Raw genomic sequence first — 15,576 nt, 5'->3', positions numbered from 1 at the left:
AGACTCCACAGTAGACACTGGGTGTCCTTGGCGGAAGGAAAACAGTCTGTCGAACAGGATTTTGAGAGGGCCCCACTCCTCCAGAGGTGGTGTAAGACCTCAGAACAACAGGCCAGATCAGAACCATTTTTAGCCCTGGAGGTAGCCAGTGTGAAGTGCTGGTTGAGTGCTGCAGCTCGGCTAGTGGCTGTCACCTTCACACGGTAATACAGGCCCAAGCAATGTACAGCACTGCACGCTGCGACCTGCAGTCTCCCCCTCCGCGTGAAAGATGAAGGAAGCAAGAGAGGAAGGGGTGACTCACTGGTTAGGGCACTAGCCTGGGACCCGGGTTCAAATCCCTGCTCTGTCTCTGGGACCTAGGGTAAGTGTCTGTGCCTCAGTTCCCATCTGTGAAATGGGGCAATAGCATTGCTCTGCAGCAAGCCGTGCTGTGAGGATGAATACATTACAGATTGTGCGGGGGCCATGGAAGTATCTTAGACAGAAAATCTCTCTAAGGGACAGACAGACAGACAGCACGCAGCAGCTCGCTATTGCTTGGCAGACCAAACAGCATGGAAAAGAGGAAACTGTGTAGCCTGAAGGAAGGAGCACAGGGCGGAGTCAGGAACTCTGCCAGTTCCGTCTGCCTCGTTTTCCCCATCTGCCTGTCCTTGCCTAGCTTGCAGCAGGGACTGCGCTCTGCAGGGCACTGGGAATGGGCGAGTGTACTGCAAGCTGTGGCATTTAGAACTGCTCACAACGCTGTCTCCCAGGGGCTCCTTGCCCGTAGCAGAGATTTCTGGAAAGCACAACCCCCCAGGGGCCCAGCAGCAGTGACTCACGCAGGAGAGCAGGGTTTAGGGCCTTTGCACAGGGACAGCTGTAGGAATTGCAGACTGACTGACTGGAGCAGCAGCCACTGTCACAGGAGAGACTGGAACCCCACCCCCATTTCACCTTTCAAATGCCAAACCAAATATCCCAAGCAGGTGACAGATTAGCAACATCCGCTCCGGACTCCTGGAAATGCTGCAAACCCAGTGCACTGGAATCCCCAAGGGACAGCAGGGTCACGCAGCTCTCACCTTCATTCGATCATATTTGTCATCCACATCTTGTAACCAGGAAATAAACTGGCGAGCATTGAAACGATCTCTGACGGATTTGTTTTCATCTCCCTGCACAGGGAACAGCACAAAGGGGAATTACACAGTTAAAACGTATCAATAAAATAACGACCCTATCGGACAGGTGCAAACCCCTCCACTCCCCACACACACACAAACCCACCACACTCCTGGAAGAAAGAAGAGTGGTGGCTCTGAAGTAGCTAGAAGTGCACCAGCAGGGAGGAATAATGGGCTATGCAGCTCTGTGCTGCTTTCACAGCACGTTGTAGAGATTTCAGCCTGAGTGGTGGATGCTATACACACAAGCCCCCTCCTTGCCTTCCCCACATGGAGCTGGAGCTGAGAATCTGTTCATACTAAACTCATTCAGTTCTTCCTTTGCGAACGGAACACCTGCAGCTCACCGAGTCCTTGAACTTGTGCCCCAGATCATAATGTCTTCTACATGGAGATTTCCATAATGTTTTTTTCTTTTTGTCCTGGGAAGTGCTGAGAGGTAAATCAGATGCATGGATCAATATGCTGGATCACTAATGAATCCCACTATACTGTCTGCAGCACAGGAATCAGCTTCTGCAATGCAGCAGTGTGCTTTCTACAGAGATGACAGCTTTCTGGCAGGTTAGTGGTGCAGCTACAAAGCTTCTGGCCAGCAGGAGGTGCTAATGTAATCGCTCTATCCCACTTCAGCTAATTTTAAATTCTTATCAAGCTGAACAATAATACGGGCTGCTGAAGTCTGACTCATTTTCTATGCTAGTTCTTCTCAGCTTTCTCCAGCTCCACACTACGTGGAATCAAAGGAAAAAAGCCCATCTCTGTGGGCTGTGCAGTGCAGTTTTGCTTTTCAAAGCCAGTCTTCTCTAAGAAAGTCATTTCATAGATTTCTGTTCTCTGTGCAACACAACTGGGGATCGTGGAACAGCTGCACAGAACGTACCGAAATAAACCTCTCTCACGTGCAGATGGTTCTGCTCACAAGGAGAGGCAGAGGGGGCTTTGCAGCCTGCAGACAGATCAGGGGCCTTTGCTAGCTTTAAATAGGCATATAATGCTGGCTCCCGTATGTCATTCACAGACACATTTCTTCTCTCCCCCCCCCCCCCCCGACACACACACTGGACAGCTGAACTTGTGACTTGGACCCTCTGGCAAACGAGTCAGATTAGTCAACAGCAGCACATGCTGTGAGATCTCCCACATCACACCAGTGCGTGGGGGAAGGGAGTTGTCGGTACCCGGGTGGGAAGCACATTAAGGCCTCCCTACACCCACCACTCTGAAAAGCACATCCCACGTGGGCAGCTGCACAAACGGACCTTCGAGACAGACTGAACCACTCTGAAGATGGCCACTGACCTGATTTTCTAGAGGCATGTTATAGACCTCGGAGTCCAGCAGCATGGTGCAAGCACTGAAGGGCACTGCCTGGTTAGCAATGGTCCTTGCTGCCCGACAGTGAACTCTTAAGATCTCCTGTTCGCATGAAACAATCAGCTTCTCCTGCGGAAAAAGGAGAAAGGAGCCCAGTGAGTGACGCGTGCCCGTCATTTCTCAAGCGAAGGAAGTTAAGCGCCATTCGCCCCCGAAGGAATCCCCCAGCGGCTCTCCGTTACCCGCTCTATGCTGTGTTGGAGTCGCAGCTTCCCCCTCACTGCTTCCTGCTGCTTGAAGAGTTCCTTCAGGGGCTCCGCGAGCGACGGAGGGGGGGCAATCTACAGACACACAGAAATGCACAAACCGTTACAAATGGGGACACCTGCTGGAGTCGCTCTGAGCAGCACGGACCTGTGTTCCTAATGCTGCTGCTGCTGCTCGCCCTTTGAAATCGCTTTGGGGCTTGCGGTCCCTTTAGGAGCGGGGCCAGCGCTCTCAGCTTGTAGTGCAACTGTACAATGATCGCCCTTAGGCTGATGATGTGTTGCCAGGGAGACGGCGCTCACGCCACCCAATGTACAGCTGTACCAGTGTACTAGTGGAGGAAGCCTTCTCATGCAGGTGGGAGGCAAAGGACAATCCCCAACAGCTAGTGGGACCAGGCAGTGTGTGGGAAGGCAAAACGGGGGAAGAGGTTCTGTGTGCAGAGGTGTGCACGGCTCTTGCGGCTGGGGCGTCCATCGCCACATGCTTTAACCCACCCACCCCTTCAGGGCGTCACAAAGACACTTTGTGAAGCGCTCTGAGGTCATCTGATGAACCAACGACATGAGCACATGTGAAGCATGTTGGGCAGCAGAGTCCCTGCTCATGGTGGGCAGCACACAGTGAGGCGTGTCCATATTTCAACACAACTTTGGGTTTGCAGTGTGCACGGGACAACACCGGTGTAGAGCAGAGTTTGGGCTGCAATCCTAGAGTCTTTTCCTGTTCACACTATGGGCCCAATCACACACACAGAACACGGGGCCTTGTAGACTAGAAAGCTAGGTGGCAGCTGTTCTTTGGGACAAACAGGGTGTACTCGCCACCCATAATGGGCATGATTTCACAGCAGATAAGATGTGCATCAATTCAGGCCCTGATCCTGCATAAGAGGGATGCCGACAAACTTTTGTGCTGAGCCCTAGTGATTTCAACGGGGTGCCAGGCAGGTGCAGGAGCAGGCCCAGGCCCTTGGTTCTCATTCCTCACGTTCCTCGTGGAATACGCCGGAGGAGAGAATTCAATTTCCCCTGAACCAGGTAGAGCACTGCCAGACATCTCCTGCCAGTTCACTTACTACTAGAACCACAACCGTCACATGGTAAGAATGTGGGACCATTTCCCAACAACATCCTTGGAGTGTTGTGTTTCAGGCAGGGAAACGGTTTACACTCCCCAAAGGGAGGCCCAGTGTAATATTTTATTTCAATAAAGCTTATTCTAACGAAGTGAAAGGCTCCCAGCGCAGGCACTTGTACAGAATCCAGCAGTGCTCCGGGTAGAAAAGGAAGGTTCCACCAATGGTGGCATTCTCCATTAACTGCAGCAGGACACGGAATTTCACTCGTTAGTCAAATCCAGAACGACCCCCCCTGGAGGCTAGGAGCCAATATTTCCTCACTGGAAGGGTTAGTCTATTGCTGCATTTGCAGTGGCAAACTCCATCAGTGGAGCTGTCAGAGAAATAGCTGTTCCCATTGCCCAGGGGTCACCCCTATTGGCCAGTCACACATCGGAGCTTTGGTAAAAGAAAAGGCAGAAGTAAAGAGTAGTTATCTTCTGCTCAGGGCCGGCCATAGGGAAAATGGCACTGTGGGAGAACATGCATTTTGATGCCACTGGCCTCCATGGGTTCTCCACCCTCCCCCTGCCCCCTAACCCCTGCCCTGTGCCCCCTTCCCCCCAACCCCTGCCCCCTAACCCCTACACTGTGCCTCCTGCGCCCCATATCCCTGCACCCAACCGCTGCTCCCTCCTGAGCCCCTAACCCCTGCCCTGTGCCCCCCTTCACCCCAACCCCTGCCCCATCTCCTGTGCCCCTAACCTCTGCACCCCCTTCACTCCTACCTCCTGCACCTCCCTCCTGTGCCCCTAACCCCTACCCCGTGTCCCCTTCACCCCAACCACTGCCCCTCCTCCTGCGCTCCTAACCCCTGCATCCCCCTCCTGCACCCGCATGGGAAAACTGACCTAGATGCAGTGACAGACCAGCTGGCATTGCTGCTTGCTCCATTCCCCCACTGGACTGCTGCTCCTTTGCCCCATGCACCCCTAGGGAGCTGTGGGGGGAGCGAGGAGCGACACCAGGGCTCCCTCCCGTGTGTGTGTGGAGTGCACTGTCTCTTTAAGAAAGCACTCAGGATCAGGCATCTGCAGGCTTGTTCAGACGTAAGCAGCTGCTGCTGGACCCAGAGAGGCAGTAGCACACACAGATTCCCCCTGTCCCATCACCCCAGCTCAGGGGAGACCGGGTACACAGGCGGGGGAGGGGGACACCCCAATATCAGCCCCCACCCTTCGCACAGCAGACAGGAGGATGCTCCCAGTCCGGAGTGGCCAGGGGCTCCAGGGAGAAACGGGGCAGGGGGAACAAGAGCAGCAGCGGCTGCACAAGGCAATGGAGCGGGGGCGGGGTGTGTCTGTGGCTGGGCAGGACACCCCTGCTCTGGAGAAGTCACCTGGTTCGGCTTTTCATCCATCTGCCCCCCTCCAGATGCTGCTGCTCCACCAACCCAGCTGGCTCTCAGCAGGTCAGGCAGGAATCAGGCAAACCCTGCACAGGGCGCCCCCTTTGTCAGGCCGCCGCCCGTACCGCCCACTCGCAGGGACGGCCCTGCTCCTGCTTATGGCCTTACAGTTGCAATACCTAAGTAGTAGATAATGTTTTCGCCCCTCAGCTCGCAGAGAGCCGGTACTTATAAAAGCAGTTTTGCTTTCTGGCTTTCAAATCCATTGGCTTCGTCTGACCACAGTCTACGGTTCCAAATCTTGAGTTCCTAAGCACCGTTTAAAAGTCTTGTCTACACAAATGCAGCAAAACCCATTTATAATACAGTTGTCCCTAAAGCAAAGCTCAATTTTGTAATGCTCAGTGTGTTCCAAAGGCATTCTAAAGCCAGGTACACAGCTGGGGTCCCATCTCGACTAGAACACAGAACTGTGCTTTGACTATGTTGGCGGACACCCAGGCTTGACTTGGCTATATCTGTAGCATTTCTGTTTTATTGTTTCATAAAGAGAATGGAGCCAAAAGAAATAGTGAGGGTAACTCACCACTGGAATGTGAAGCTTGCTTAGTGGCTTGCCATCCAGCAGGTAGGACCCTGTATAGGTGACATATTCAGCGTAACACTGGGGAGCTTGGGGAGTGATGTAGCAGAGGATTTTCCGCTTCTCTTCAATCTTTTTCCTGATCTGAAGATACTCGAAGTACGGGTTTGATCTGTCACTGTGATAGGGCTCAATGTCGTCCAGTTTTATGGCATCTACAATCGCTGCCAGTGTTTGCTGTATCATCTCTCTCGTCTGCTGGGTGGACGTGTTAATCTGCTGCTGTAGCTGCTGGCTGGAACGCTGGAACCTGCGTTTACGTGGATGTTGGGCTTGAGCATCGTCTTCCTCGGTCACTCGCCCTTTTGCACGTGTGGCAGGTGCAGAAACCGGAGGGAACTCTTTCTCAGAAGGCGCAGTGTTCTGTTTGTTTTGATTGGCCAGCATTTGAGCCCGGTTCCTGGTAATTCGTTGTGGGATCTCTTCTATTTTGGGTGGTTTGGAAACTTCTGCTACTGGTTTTTGTACTGGCTCTATGGTGTCTACTGGAGTAGTCCCTTGGGGTGTGTCTGTGTGGGTGGAAGAGACTTGGCTCCCACTTCGTACTGCAGCAGTGTCTTGCACGATCCCACTCTCAGCAGTGTTTGCTTGTGCCAAGCTGCTTTGAGATCCACTCTCCGCTGCACAGTTTGATGAGGGCAATTCTTCATGGTTTGTTTCTGACTCTTGTTTCTCTGGCTGAGCAAGCTCTATTGATGCAGTCTGTTGAAAACTCTGTGCCTCGGACTCGTCTAACCTTTTCTCTTCTGGTACATTCAATGCTTCCGAGGTAGCGTCTGGTGCAATCCCTTCCGATTTTTGTTCCTCAGACTGTGGCTCTGGTTCCACAGCCAGTAAGTTACTTGGCTGATTAAGCGGTAGCTCCTCCTGCTCCCTGGAAGCTGCGACAGACGCACTCACGTTTATGACTTCCGGGGCAGCTACTGAGCTTTCTTCAATCGGTGCCACTTCAGTCAGTTCAGCATCTGGAACATCTTTAGCTTGGAGCGGCAATTCCGGCAACGAGAAGGGACCAAGGTCTAAGTCATCTTCTGAGTTTGTGAATGGATCAGGCCACGTTACTGGCTCTTCCAGGTTTACAGGTGCAATGCTACTGTTTTCCAAGTAACTGTTTTCCAGAGTGTTAACAGCCTCCGCCTGAGTTTCTGTTGCCATGCAAGGGGGGTCTGAAGGCATCTCGGGAGTTTCTTCTGGAAGAGGCTTGCAGTTAGTGAAGAAAGTGTCTAGTCTAGTAGGGGACATGTAAGGAGCTTGCTCTTCTGCAGTTGCCATTTCTCCTGGAACTGCTTCTTCAGCATCTTCCTTTACTTCATCCAGCCCCGGTTCAGATACTGACAATGGATATGAAATAGGAGAAACTGGGTATGGAGAATCTGTAGAAATAAAGGGCACGGGTGCAGGATGTATTGGGTCCAGTGAACAGAATGGCTTAGGGGATTCAGGGAACCTCTGGGGAGATTTCATTAGAAGTTCCGATCCCACTGACCAGCTGACAGGGTGGTCAGATGGATTACCAATTAAGCTAGGAGGCATGGGAGGATCAGGGTTTCTGGAAGGAGGGTTATCCCAGTCCATATTGTTCTGCTCTGAAATACCTGAACTAAAATGGTTTTCTTCAATAGGTGGTAAAAAGGTAGACTCTGGTGGCAAAATAGAAGCAGTAGCTTGCTGCTCTTCTGTGGTATCCAAAGGCATGCCAAGATCAGGGGGAAGAGCACTTTCGACAGAAGGTGCAAGCAGCTCGTCTCTATGAGAGGGGGAGGATTTTGCTTGTAAACCAGAAAAGATGCTTTCAGATGATTGGACAACATTGCCAACAGGTGCACAATGCAAAGTTTCTACTTTAGGTGATGGAATTCCATAGTCAGATGAATAATACCCTGGAGACATACACTGAAACTTTTCTGGAGGAACAGAAGGAAGAGGGACTTTTTCCTCCATCAAATGCTGCACTGGAGAATCATAATTTGATGTTGCTGGGACACTTTGCTGCCTGAAAAACTTGTCTCCAGCACTGAACTCATCTTCAGGGACCCTTCTTATATCTACAGAGATTGAACGATAAAGGTTTGTGGAGGGTATCGTCCTTGTTGGAGTCTGACTTGGATTGTCAGGGAGTCCACTCGAAGCATTTGCATATCTGTCAAAAAAGGATGGAGAACATGCATTCATGGACATTGTGGATATGGGCAGAGAGTGCTGAGAGTCAGCACAATCAAACATCAAATCTGTGTAATCTTCATTGCTGCACGAAGGAGTTCTTGGTGTCTGCATCACTTCTTCATAGCTTGGACAAGAAACTACAGAAGCTGGAGCTGGAACACCTGTCGGCCTGTTCTGATCTGGCCTGGGAGAAGCAGGTAAAATTTCTTTCAGCTGAGGGCCAGTTATCCAGTCTTTTGAATCTGTCCCCACAGCAGGCTGTGGCTTATTATCTGGTGACAATATGGGAGTCAGGGGACCTAGTTCTTTGAGCTTTTTGTCCTTTAGCTGAGTATCTAGCGCTAGTGGTTTCTTTGTGGTCAAATCCAGACTCCTCTTACGCATCTCTTCAGAGGTTTTAATTTTATCTTTTAATTTGGGATCTCCAGATCTGTGCCTCATCTTCTCCATTTGCTTCATTCTCTCTTTGTGTCTTTTGTGGCGCTCCTCAATTTCCAGGTCTTTTTGGCTCAGCATCCTCTCAAAGCTGGTCATCATTAGATCACCATCACCCAGAAGCTTCTCTCTAGGCCTGTTATCTTTCTTGCTACCATCTTTGGACAATGTTATTTTATCATTTCCATTACTGATCTTTAGAGACTCTGTTTTGTCTTTCTCTTGGTTTTCCTTGAGTTTCTCCTTCAGTTTGGTTTCACTAAATTTGAGGTTCTCCTCCTTTGATTTATCTTTGAATGTGATAACTTGAGGGCTATCCTTGTCTTTAACCACAGACTTCGTCTCATCTTTGTGATGTTTAAAGAATCCATCTGTATGTTTGTCTCTATGCTTTTCCTTTTCATCCTTCCATTTTTCCTTGTGTTTTTCTCTCTTCTTCTTCTCTTTGACTGTGCTGATGGTACTGGAACCATAAGTCTTTTCCTTTTCTGCCTTCTTTGAGAGCTCTCTCTCAGGATCATTTTTATCTTTCTTTTCAGAAAACAAATAGTCAATGTTTTTGTCCAGTTCTTCCTCAACCTCTGCTTTCATGCTGTAGGAAATGCCAAAAGTCTCCCCATCCACAGAGAATTCTTTTTCATACTGACTGGAATCTTTTCTGTTGCTGGAGTCTTTAAATTCATCCATTTTCTCTTTTTTCTCTGTTTTTTCCTTCTTTGCTTTCTCTTTCTCGTGACTTTTCTTTGATGAAGATGAGGAATGCCTGTGCCTCTCCTTCTCCTTGAGTTTGTCTTGCAAGCAGGGCAAAGGAAGAGAATCTTTATACTTTTCCTCAGAGGCATCCATAAGAGAAAGGTTAGAAGACTCAAAGAGGTTGGTTAGTCCTGGTTCTTGTCCTCTGTCTGTGAAGCTATCAGAAGAAATCTCACTTATTTTATCATTGGAGTCATCTCTATATTCATTGAGGGCCTCCTCCTCCAATTTTTCCAACAGGCTCTTCTCTGTCTCTCCTCCTTTTGAAGATTTCTTTTCTTTGGAATGTTCTTTATCCATCTTTTCCTTATGCTTGTTTTTTACCTTCTCTTCGGCAGCATGCTTCTTTTCGCCCTTTTCAGGGAGCTTTTGCTTGTTTTTCTTTTCTTGGGTGGAGTCTACTGAGGTTCTGTCTTTCCTGTCTTTATACTTCTCAGCAGAATCTTTATCCTTCTTCTCTTTGTGTTTTTCAAAGAAACTTTTCTCTTTTTTCTCCTTCCCACCTTCTGCTAATCCTTTATCCTTTTTCTTCTCTTTAGAGTCTTTATCTTTCTGTTTCTCTCCTGAATGTTGCCTGTCAGAAGAGTACTTTCTGTGCTTGTCGGCAAGATAAAGTTCCTTTTCAGCAGCCATGCTATCATCTTTTTCTTGTAGACTGTCCATTCGATGCAATTCACTCCCAATGGCCTCACCAATTTTGAATCCGCTTAAGCTGTAGTCATCCTTCTCATCTTCGCTTTCATCTGTGAAGATATCTGCAATGCTGTACCAGCTTTTCTCTTTTCCTTTTTTCTCATCTCTTTTCTCAGAGAAGTCCTCTCTATCTCCAGAGAAGTTTTTCTCTTTCTTCTCTTTGATATAGTCAAAAGAAGTCTTCCTTTCTTTGTCTTTGTTATGCAGATCCTTGTATTTCTCCTTAGTATCTTTTTTCTCTTTAAAGCTTTTATCCAGTTCTTTGTCTTTCTGGTTTTTCTCAGCAACAACTTTTTCATTTTTCTCTTTATCTGCTTCTTTGGATTTCTCCTTATATTTTTCTGCTTTCAGTTTCTCTTTCTTGTCCTTATCAGGAGCATCTTTCTTCTCCTTATCTTTCCCTGAATGGTGCCTTTCCCCACTCTCCACATTTTTTCCACTGAATTCAGGGTCAGATTTCTCCTTGAATAATGTTTCACAACCATATTCTTTAAACTCATCTCGATAGGGCTCCTCTTGTTTAATTTTTATGTCCTTTCGGTCTTTACAGCTATCAGAGGAATCTTTTCTCTCTTTGTTGATTTCACCTGGATCTTTTTCCTTTCTCTCTTTAATGCTTTCTGCAGAATCTTTCCTTTTCTTGTCCTTTTCAGGCAGATAACTAGGAGTGACTTTATGCTTTTCAGTTTGGTCCTTTTTCTTCTCAGGATTTTTGTCGACGCTTTCTCTCTCTCTCTTTTTTAAGAATGTATCCTTTTCGTTGCGTTTTTCATTGTATTCTTTCTTTTCCTTTGTTTTATTCTCCTTTTTCTTGTCTTTAATGTCTATGATAAGTTTTGCCATACCGTCATTTTTAATCTCCCTGAAGTCTGTTACTGGAGAATCCCAGCTATCCTCGCCTTTGAAATCAAAGGACGAATCAGATGACAAATCAGAAAACCATCTCTCTTGCTGATCATCAGAAAGGCTGAATTTTGTGTCCTCACTTTCCAGCAATTGGCTTTTGTTACTAAACTCATCAAATCCAGGCTCTTCTTTGTAAACTTTTTCTTTTTTACATTTTTCTTTCTCCTCTTTGAAGGTTTTTTCTTTCTCCGGTTTAGTAATTTTTTCCTCCTTCAGATCATTCTTCTTTTCAGATTTTGATGGCTTGTCCTTTGATTTTTTCTTTCTCTCCTCCTTGTGTATTCTAGGTTTCTCCTCTTTGGGAGACTTCTCCTTTATCGGTTTCTCTTTACTCGACTTCTCCTCTCTGAAAAATTTGCTGATGTCTTTATTCCCCTCTTTGACTTTTTTTAATGATTTCTCTTCTTTGGAGGCTTTTCCAGTCTCATCTTTAAACAACCACTCCTTCTCCTCCGATTTACTTTTCAGTAGCTTTTCTTCCTTCTTACAGTGTTCTCTCTCATGTTTTAACACTTTTAATTTATTTTCACTTGGACTTTCAGTCTCTATCAAACCCTTGTCAGGCTTTTGCTTAGAGTCCTCATATTCAAAAGAAAAAGTTTTGATTATTTTAATGTCTTGGTTGACCGGGCATTGTCCCTTCTCTTTGTTTTTGTGTTTATGTTTCGTTTTATGCTTTTTAACAATCTTCCCCTCCTTATCCAGCTTTGGAATTGCTCCGTCCACATTGGCATGGAATGAATTCTTCTTCTCAGAGACAGTATTGTGAGAGTTATTTTTCTTTTTGTGCTCCTGCTTCTTTCTAACTGGCTTTAACGACTGTAAGCTCGAATCCTCCGACGTATAGTCTGACTCACTTGTCAGTCTCGTCCTTGTGGAGTCTGATAAGGAACTGACATCTGACCATGCCGGAGAAGATATGGTTTTCCAATTGTCTGTCCTCCAGTGCTTGGAGTGCTGGTCTGTAAGATTAGGGTTATGTTTCTGTGAAGCTAAACTCCCATGAGAAGAGGTGGAAGAGGCAGACAGAGAGTTGAACAAGGAGGATTCCTTTAGCACTAGCCTAGAGTCCTTTACACAGCTAGAGCTTTGCACAGAGTCTCTATCATCCTCCTCACTCTCCAAATTTTCACTCTCTGATTCAGAGGAACAAAATTTGTCATTTTTTTTGCCAAACCGAACCTCTTTGCTCTTTGTCTCCTTTTTCCGCTTCTTTTTCACTTTATTCTTCTCCTTCTGTTGCTTGGTATTGGAGGGTTCTCGAGTCTTGCTGCTGGGCAGTATCGAGTGAGTCGATAGTCTCAGCTTCTCGCCAGTCCCCACGGCTACACTGGTATCCTCTTCGTCCGACGTGTCTGACAGGATGCGATGGGCAGCTTTCTTTGGTGTAATTGTGTTATTTTTAGTATAGGTTTTTACTTCCATTTTGGGTATGGAAATAAAACTGTTTGCTTTAGTCTCTTTCCTGTAATCCTTCTTCAGCAAATGCTTGTCATCGACAGGCGGGACTCTGTCCTGCTCATCATCCTCATCAAATTCATATTCATCCTTTACCGGCGTGATTGTTTTGGGGGGCTCTTGACTCTTGGTCTTATGTTTCAAGCCTTTTTCAAACTCAGAGTCTGTGTTATTGCCATCGACGGAGCTGGAAGGTGCAAATGAAGGGGCGTCCTCCTCCTCCGAGCTCTCTGTGAGGAAAAAAGAGCACAAAGTGTTAGTCCTGTAGGTTGTTTTCAGGAGAAATATGCATTCTTCAGGCCTCCTCTGAAATCCCAAGCTAGCAGTCTCCTTTCCCACACATTGAACACAGCAGACATCTTGGCTGAGTCTAAAGTGAGCTTAACATTCCTTTGGAAAGAATACCCAAGGAGTTTTAAAACTATGCAGGATGCAATTGAAAATAACCCTTTGGGAACACTCGGCGTGAGCACAGTTCTAACACTGGATCCAACACCAGGATTCTCAGGGAGGAGCAGTGGCATGCAGCGCATCTCTTGAACGACCACTAAGAAGCTGCCCATCCAGTGCAGGCATTGCAGCTATTAGTCAGAACTTTATTACCTCCAAGCTAGACTACAGCCATTTAGTGGAGCACTGTCTGGAAGCTTCCATAAACGCAGAGAACAGCACCTTGCTTTCCCAGGGGTAGGCCGTAATGAACCCACAACAGGCGTGCGAGAATTTCTACACTTGCTTCCAGGTGCAAGTCAAAATGCTGGTGACAGTCTTTGAACCCTGGATGATATGGCACCCAGTTACCTGAGGCCTGGCCTCTCCTCCTAGATCCCCAGTTGTGGTAGGTGGAAACCTCTAGGATGCTTTTAGCTGTAGGCTCCTACGACCGAACTCTCCAGGATGAGCGGCAGAGCTCTCTGAGCAAAGGGTGGGTTTTCTAAGCATCTGAACATCTTGACTGTGGACTGACTTGGCTATTGCAGTAGCATGTAGGCGTTCGGGGGCTATTATAACTTCTATGCATTTTACTGCTTTTGTGGTAGCAGGTTGCCACTATGGCGATAGCCCATGATCCCAACACGCACACGGGTCAGCACCTCACCTGTTGAGCTCTCTTCACTAGACGGATAGGTGGTCTTTCCCAGGAGGAGATTCACCATGGTGGGGGAATTAGCGACTTTTAAAGGCGTCTCTCCCTTCCTGTTGCTTTGATGAGGGTTCCCTCCGTAATGTAACAACAATTTTACCACCTAAAAATGAGAAAAACTTCAAAATCTCAGTACGGTTCAGTTTTGAAGGAAGATGTTTCAGTCCCCATCACTTTTGTGGGCTGTTCAGACAGACAAGCAGGAAAGAGGTTAGTCTGAGGTCAGAGCTGGCTGTGACATGGGCACAGTGATTGAAATGAGGGACAGAGAAAATGGCAGGACAGATTTATGGGGGGAAATGCAAACCTATATTCTGATAGCAAGCTCCAGCCTACAATTCCAAGGACTCTGACACAAAGGGGAGAAACTAGCACACGATTTAATAGCACAGGGGCTGGAGAAAGATTCGCACCTGGGAAGATGCAACATGCTGTCAGTGAACTGAAATGAAATAGCAATTGCCTATACAGATACTACTTGAAGCACAGGAAAATCAAACTCATTGATTTGTAACGAATCACTAAAAAAGGGCTACTAAATCCAGCAAGAACCAACCTTGAAATGCCCATTATTAGCTGCATCATGCAGCGGGGTGTCGTCATCCAACCCCTTTGTGTTGACTTCCGCACCGGCAGCAAGCAACTGCTTTGCAACATCATAGTAACCCCGGTTACATGCCTCGTGCAATGCTGTCCAGCCTGCAAGCACACAAACACTCATGACGTGGCAACTCATTTTTACTGTCGATAATTATGAACAGTATCACAGTAACCTAAATAGATGCCGCTGGCTGCTAATATGGCAGCTTGCCTGCAGCTCTGCCTGCTGACACGGAGCTCTTCTACCCAGCCAGCACACGGCACAGCAGGACCTGCGTGGCCAAGACCGCCTGCCCAAGACACCAGCAGCTCTGCTTTGGAAAGTAACTTTTCCGTTTGGCAACATAAGGTGCTACAGCCAATTGTCCTGTAGAACTTTCACTCTGCTCAGTGAACTCCAAAAGCAGAGAACATTTCGTGAATGAAATCAAAGGGCGGTTGATACCTCATGGTGCTCTGCTCTCATTAGATTTAATTGTTTCTCTCTCCTCTAACTCTTTGATAGGAGGAACACTGTCACTCAGTCAGGACTGGGGTTTAGAATTCATCTGTTCATACAGTGTAGCCCCTAGTTGAACGCACAGCCTACAGGTTGTCTGCAACATTTCCACAGCAAGCAATTGTAACATCACAAACAGGGCCATGACTTCTGGAAGGGACTAAGTGTGGAAGCAGATGAACTCTGCAGGAACAAAAGCTCCTATTCTCAAACAAACCTCTGAAGAATGAGGGAAAGAAATGGAAAAATTTCTGTCATACATGGGCAGCAGATTGATTTCTAAGCAGAATCAGTTTGGAAGTTTCCCAGCAGGTGTGTACTATCCCTTGGGTATTCTGCTGATAGCACTGGGTGGGCCATTCAGAACCCTCCATTTGTACTATTAAAAAGGGGTATCTGTGAATGAAATTACTCACAACGAAAATGCACCTCAGTAGAACACTGATGTTAAACATACAGAGATCAAGACTAAGCATATCTACTTATTACATCCAAAAGCGACTTTAAAAGAATGTTATGGTCACAAAGTCAAGCGCTCAAAAGCTAGGAAATGCCAGAATTAAGGTCGTCCGTGCAACTTTAATTCAGCCCTCCTGTGTGTATAATTATGATTAAGGGTAAGATTGTGTCATGGAGGTCAAGAATGTCATTGATTCTGTGACCTTCAGAGACCTTGTGACATTTTCCAGCCCTGGTGTGGTGGGCCAGAGCTCCCAGAAGCCGCAGGCCGCTGCCGCAGTTCTGAGCCGCCGGGACGGATCCTGAAGCTCCAAGCCTCCAGGGGTGAGGAGTGTTGGACCTCTCCCTTCCGCAGTGGGGCTCAAGCTCTCTTACTCCTCTCCCTCACTCAGGCTTCAGCCCTCCCCACTGTCAGCACCATTTTGTCACAGTTATTTTTAGTAAAAGTCAGGGACAGGTCACGGGCTTCCGTGAATTTCTGTTTATTGCAAATGAGACAGACAGGTTCCTCCTCCACGCTGCCTGGGCACCAGCAGAGGGAATACTGAGAGCACGGAGAAACAGGCTCCCAGTTCTCAGTTCTGGTGCCACAGTTGACT

General features: G+C 47.6%; 1 protein-coding gene across 6 annotated transcripts in view; it reads right to left on the bottom strand.

The window, feature by feature from the left end:
* ANKRD11 (ankyrin repeat domain containing 11) overlaps nucleotides 1-15,576 on the bottom strand; it is a 218,501-nt gene that overhangs the window by 5,326 nt on the left and 197,599 nt on the right. For all 6 annotated transcript variants that reach the window (XM_054049315.1, XM_054049317.1, XM_054049318.1 and 3 more), the window contains 6 exons: nucleotides 13,976-14,118; nucleotides 13,375-13,522; nucleotides 5,811-12,505; nucleotides 2,732-2,830; nucleotides 2,475-2,618; nucleotides 1,071-1,163 (listed from right to left, as the gene is read on the bottom strand). In XM_054049315.1, coding sequence (XP_053905290.1) covers nucleotides 1,071-1,163; nucleotides 2,475-2,618; nucleotides 2,732-2,830; nucleotides 5,811-12,505; nucleotides 13,375-13,522; nucleotides 13,976-14,118 — 7,322 coding nt within the window. The remainder of the gene's footprint in view (nucleotides 1-1,070; nucleotides 1,164-2,474; nucleotides 2,619-2,731; nucleotides 2,831-5,810; nucleotides 12,506-13,374; nucleotides 13,523-13,975; nucleotides 14,119-15,576) is intronic.

The sequence above is a fragment of the Malaclemys terrapin genome, chromosome 14 (genome assembly GCF_027887155.1).
Source record: "Malaclemys terrapin pileata isolate rMalTer1 chromosome 14, rMalTer1.hap1, whole genome shotgun sequence".
Classification (NCBI taxonomy): domain Eukaryota; kingdom Metazoa; phylum Chordata; order Testudines; family Emydidae; genus Malaclemys; species Malaclemys terrapin.
This window is presented reverse-complemented; position numbering and strand designations above follow the sequence as displayed.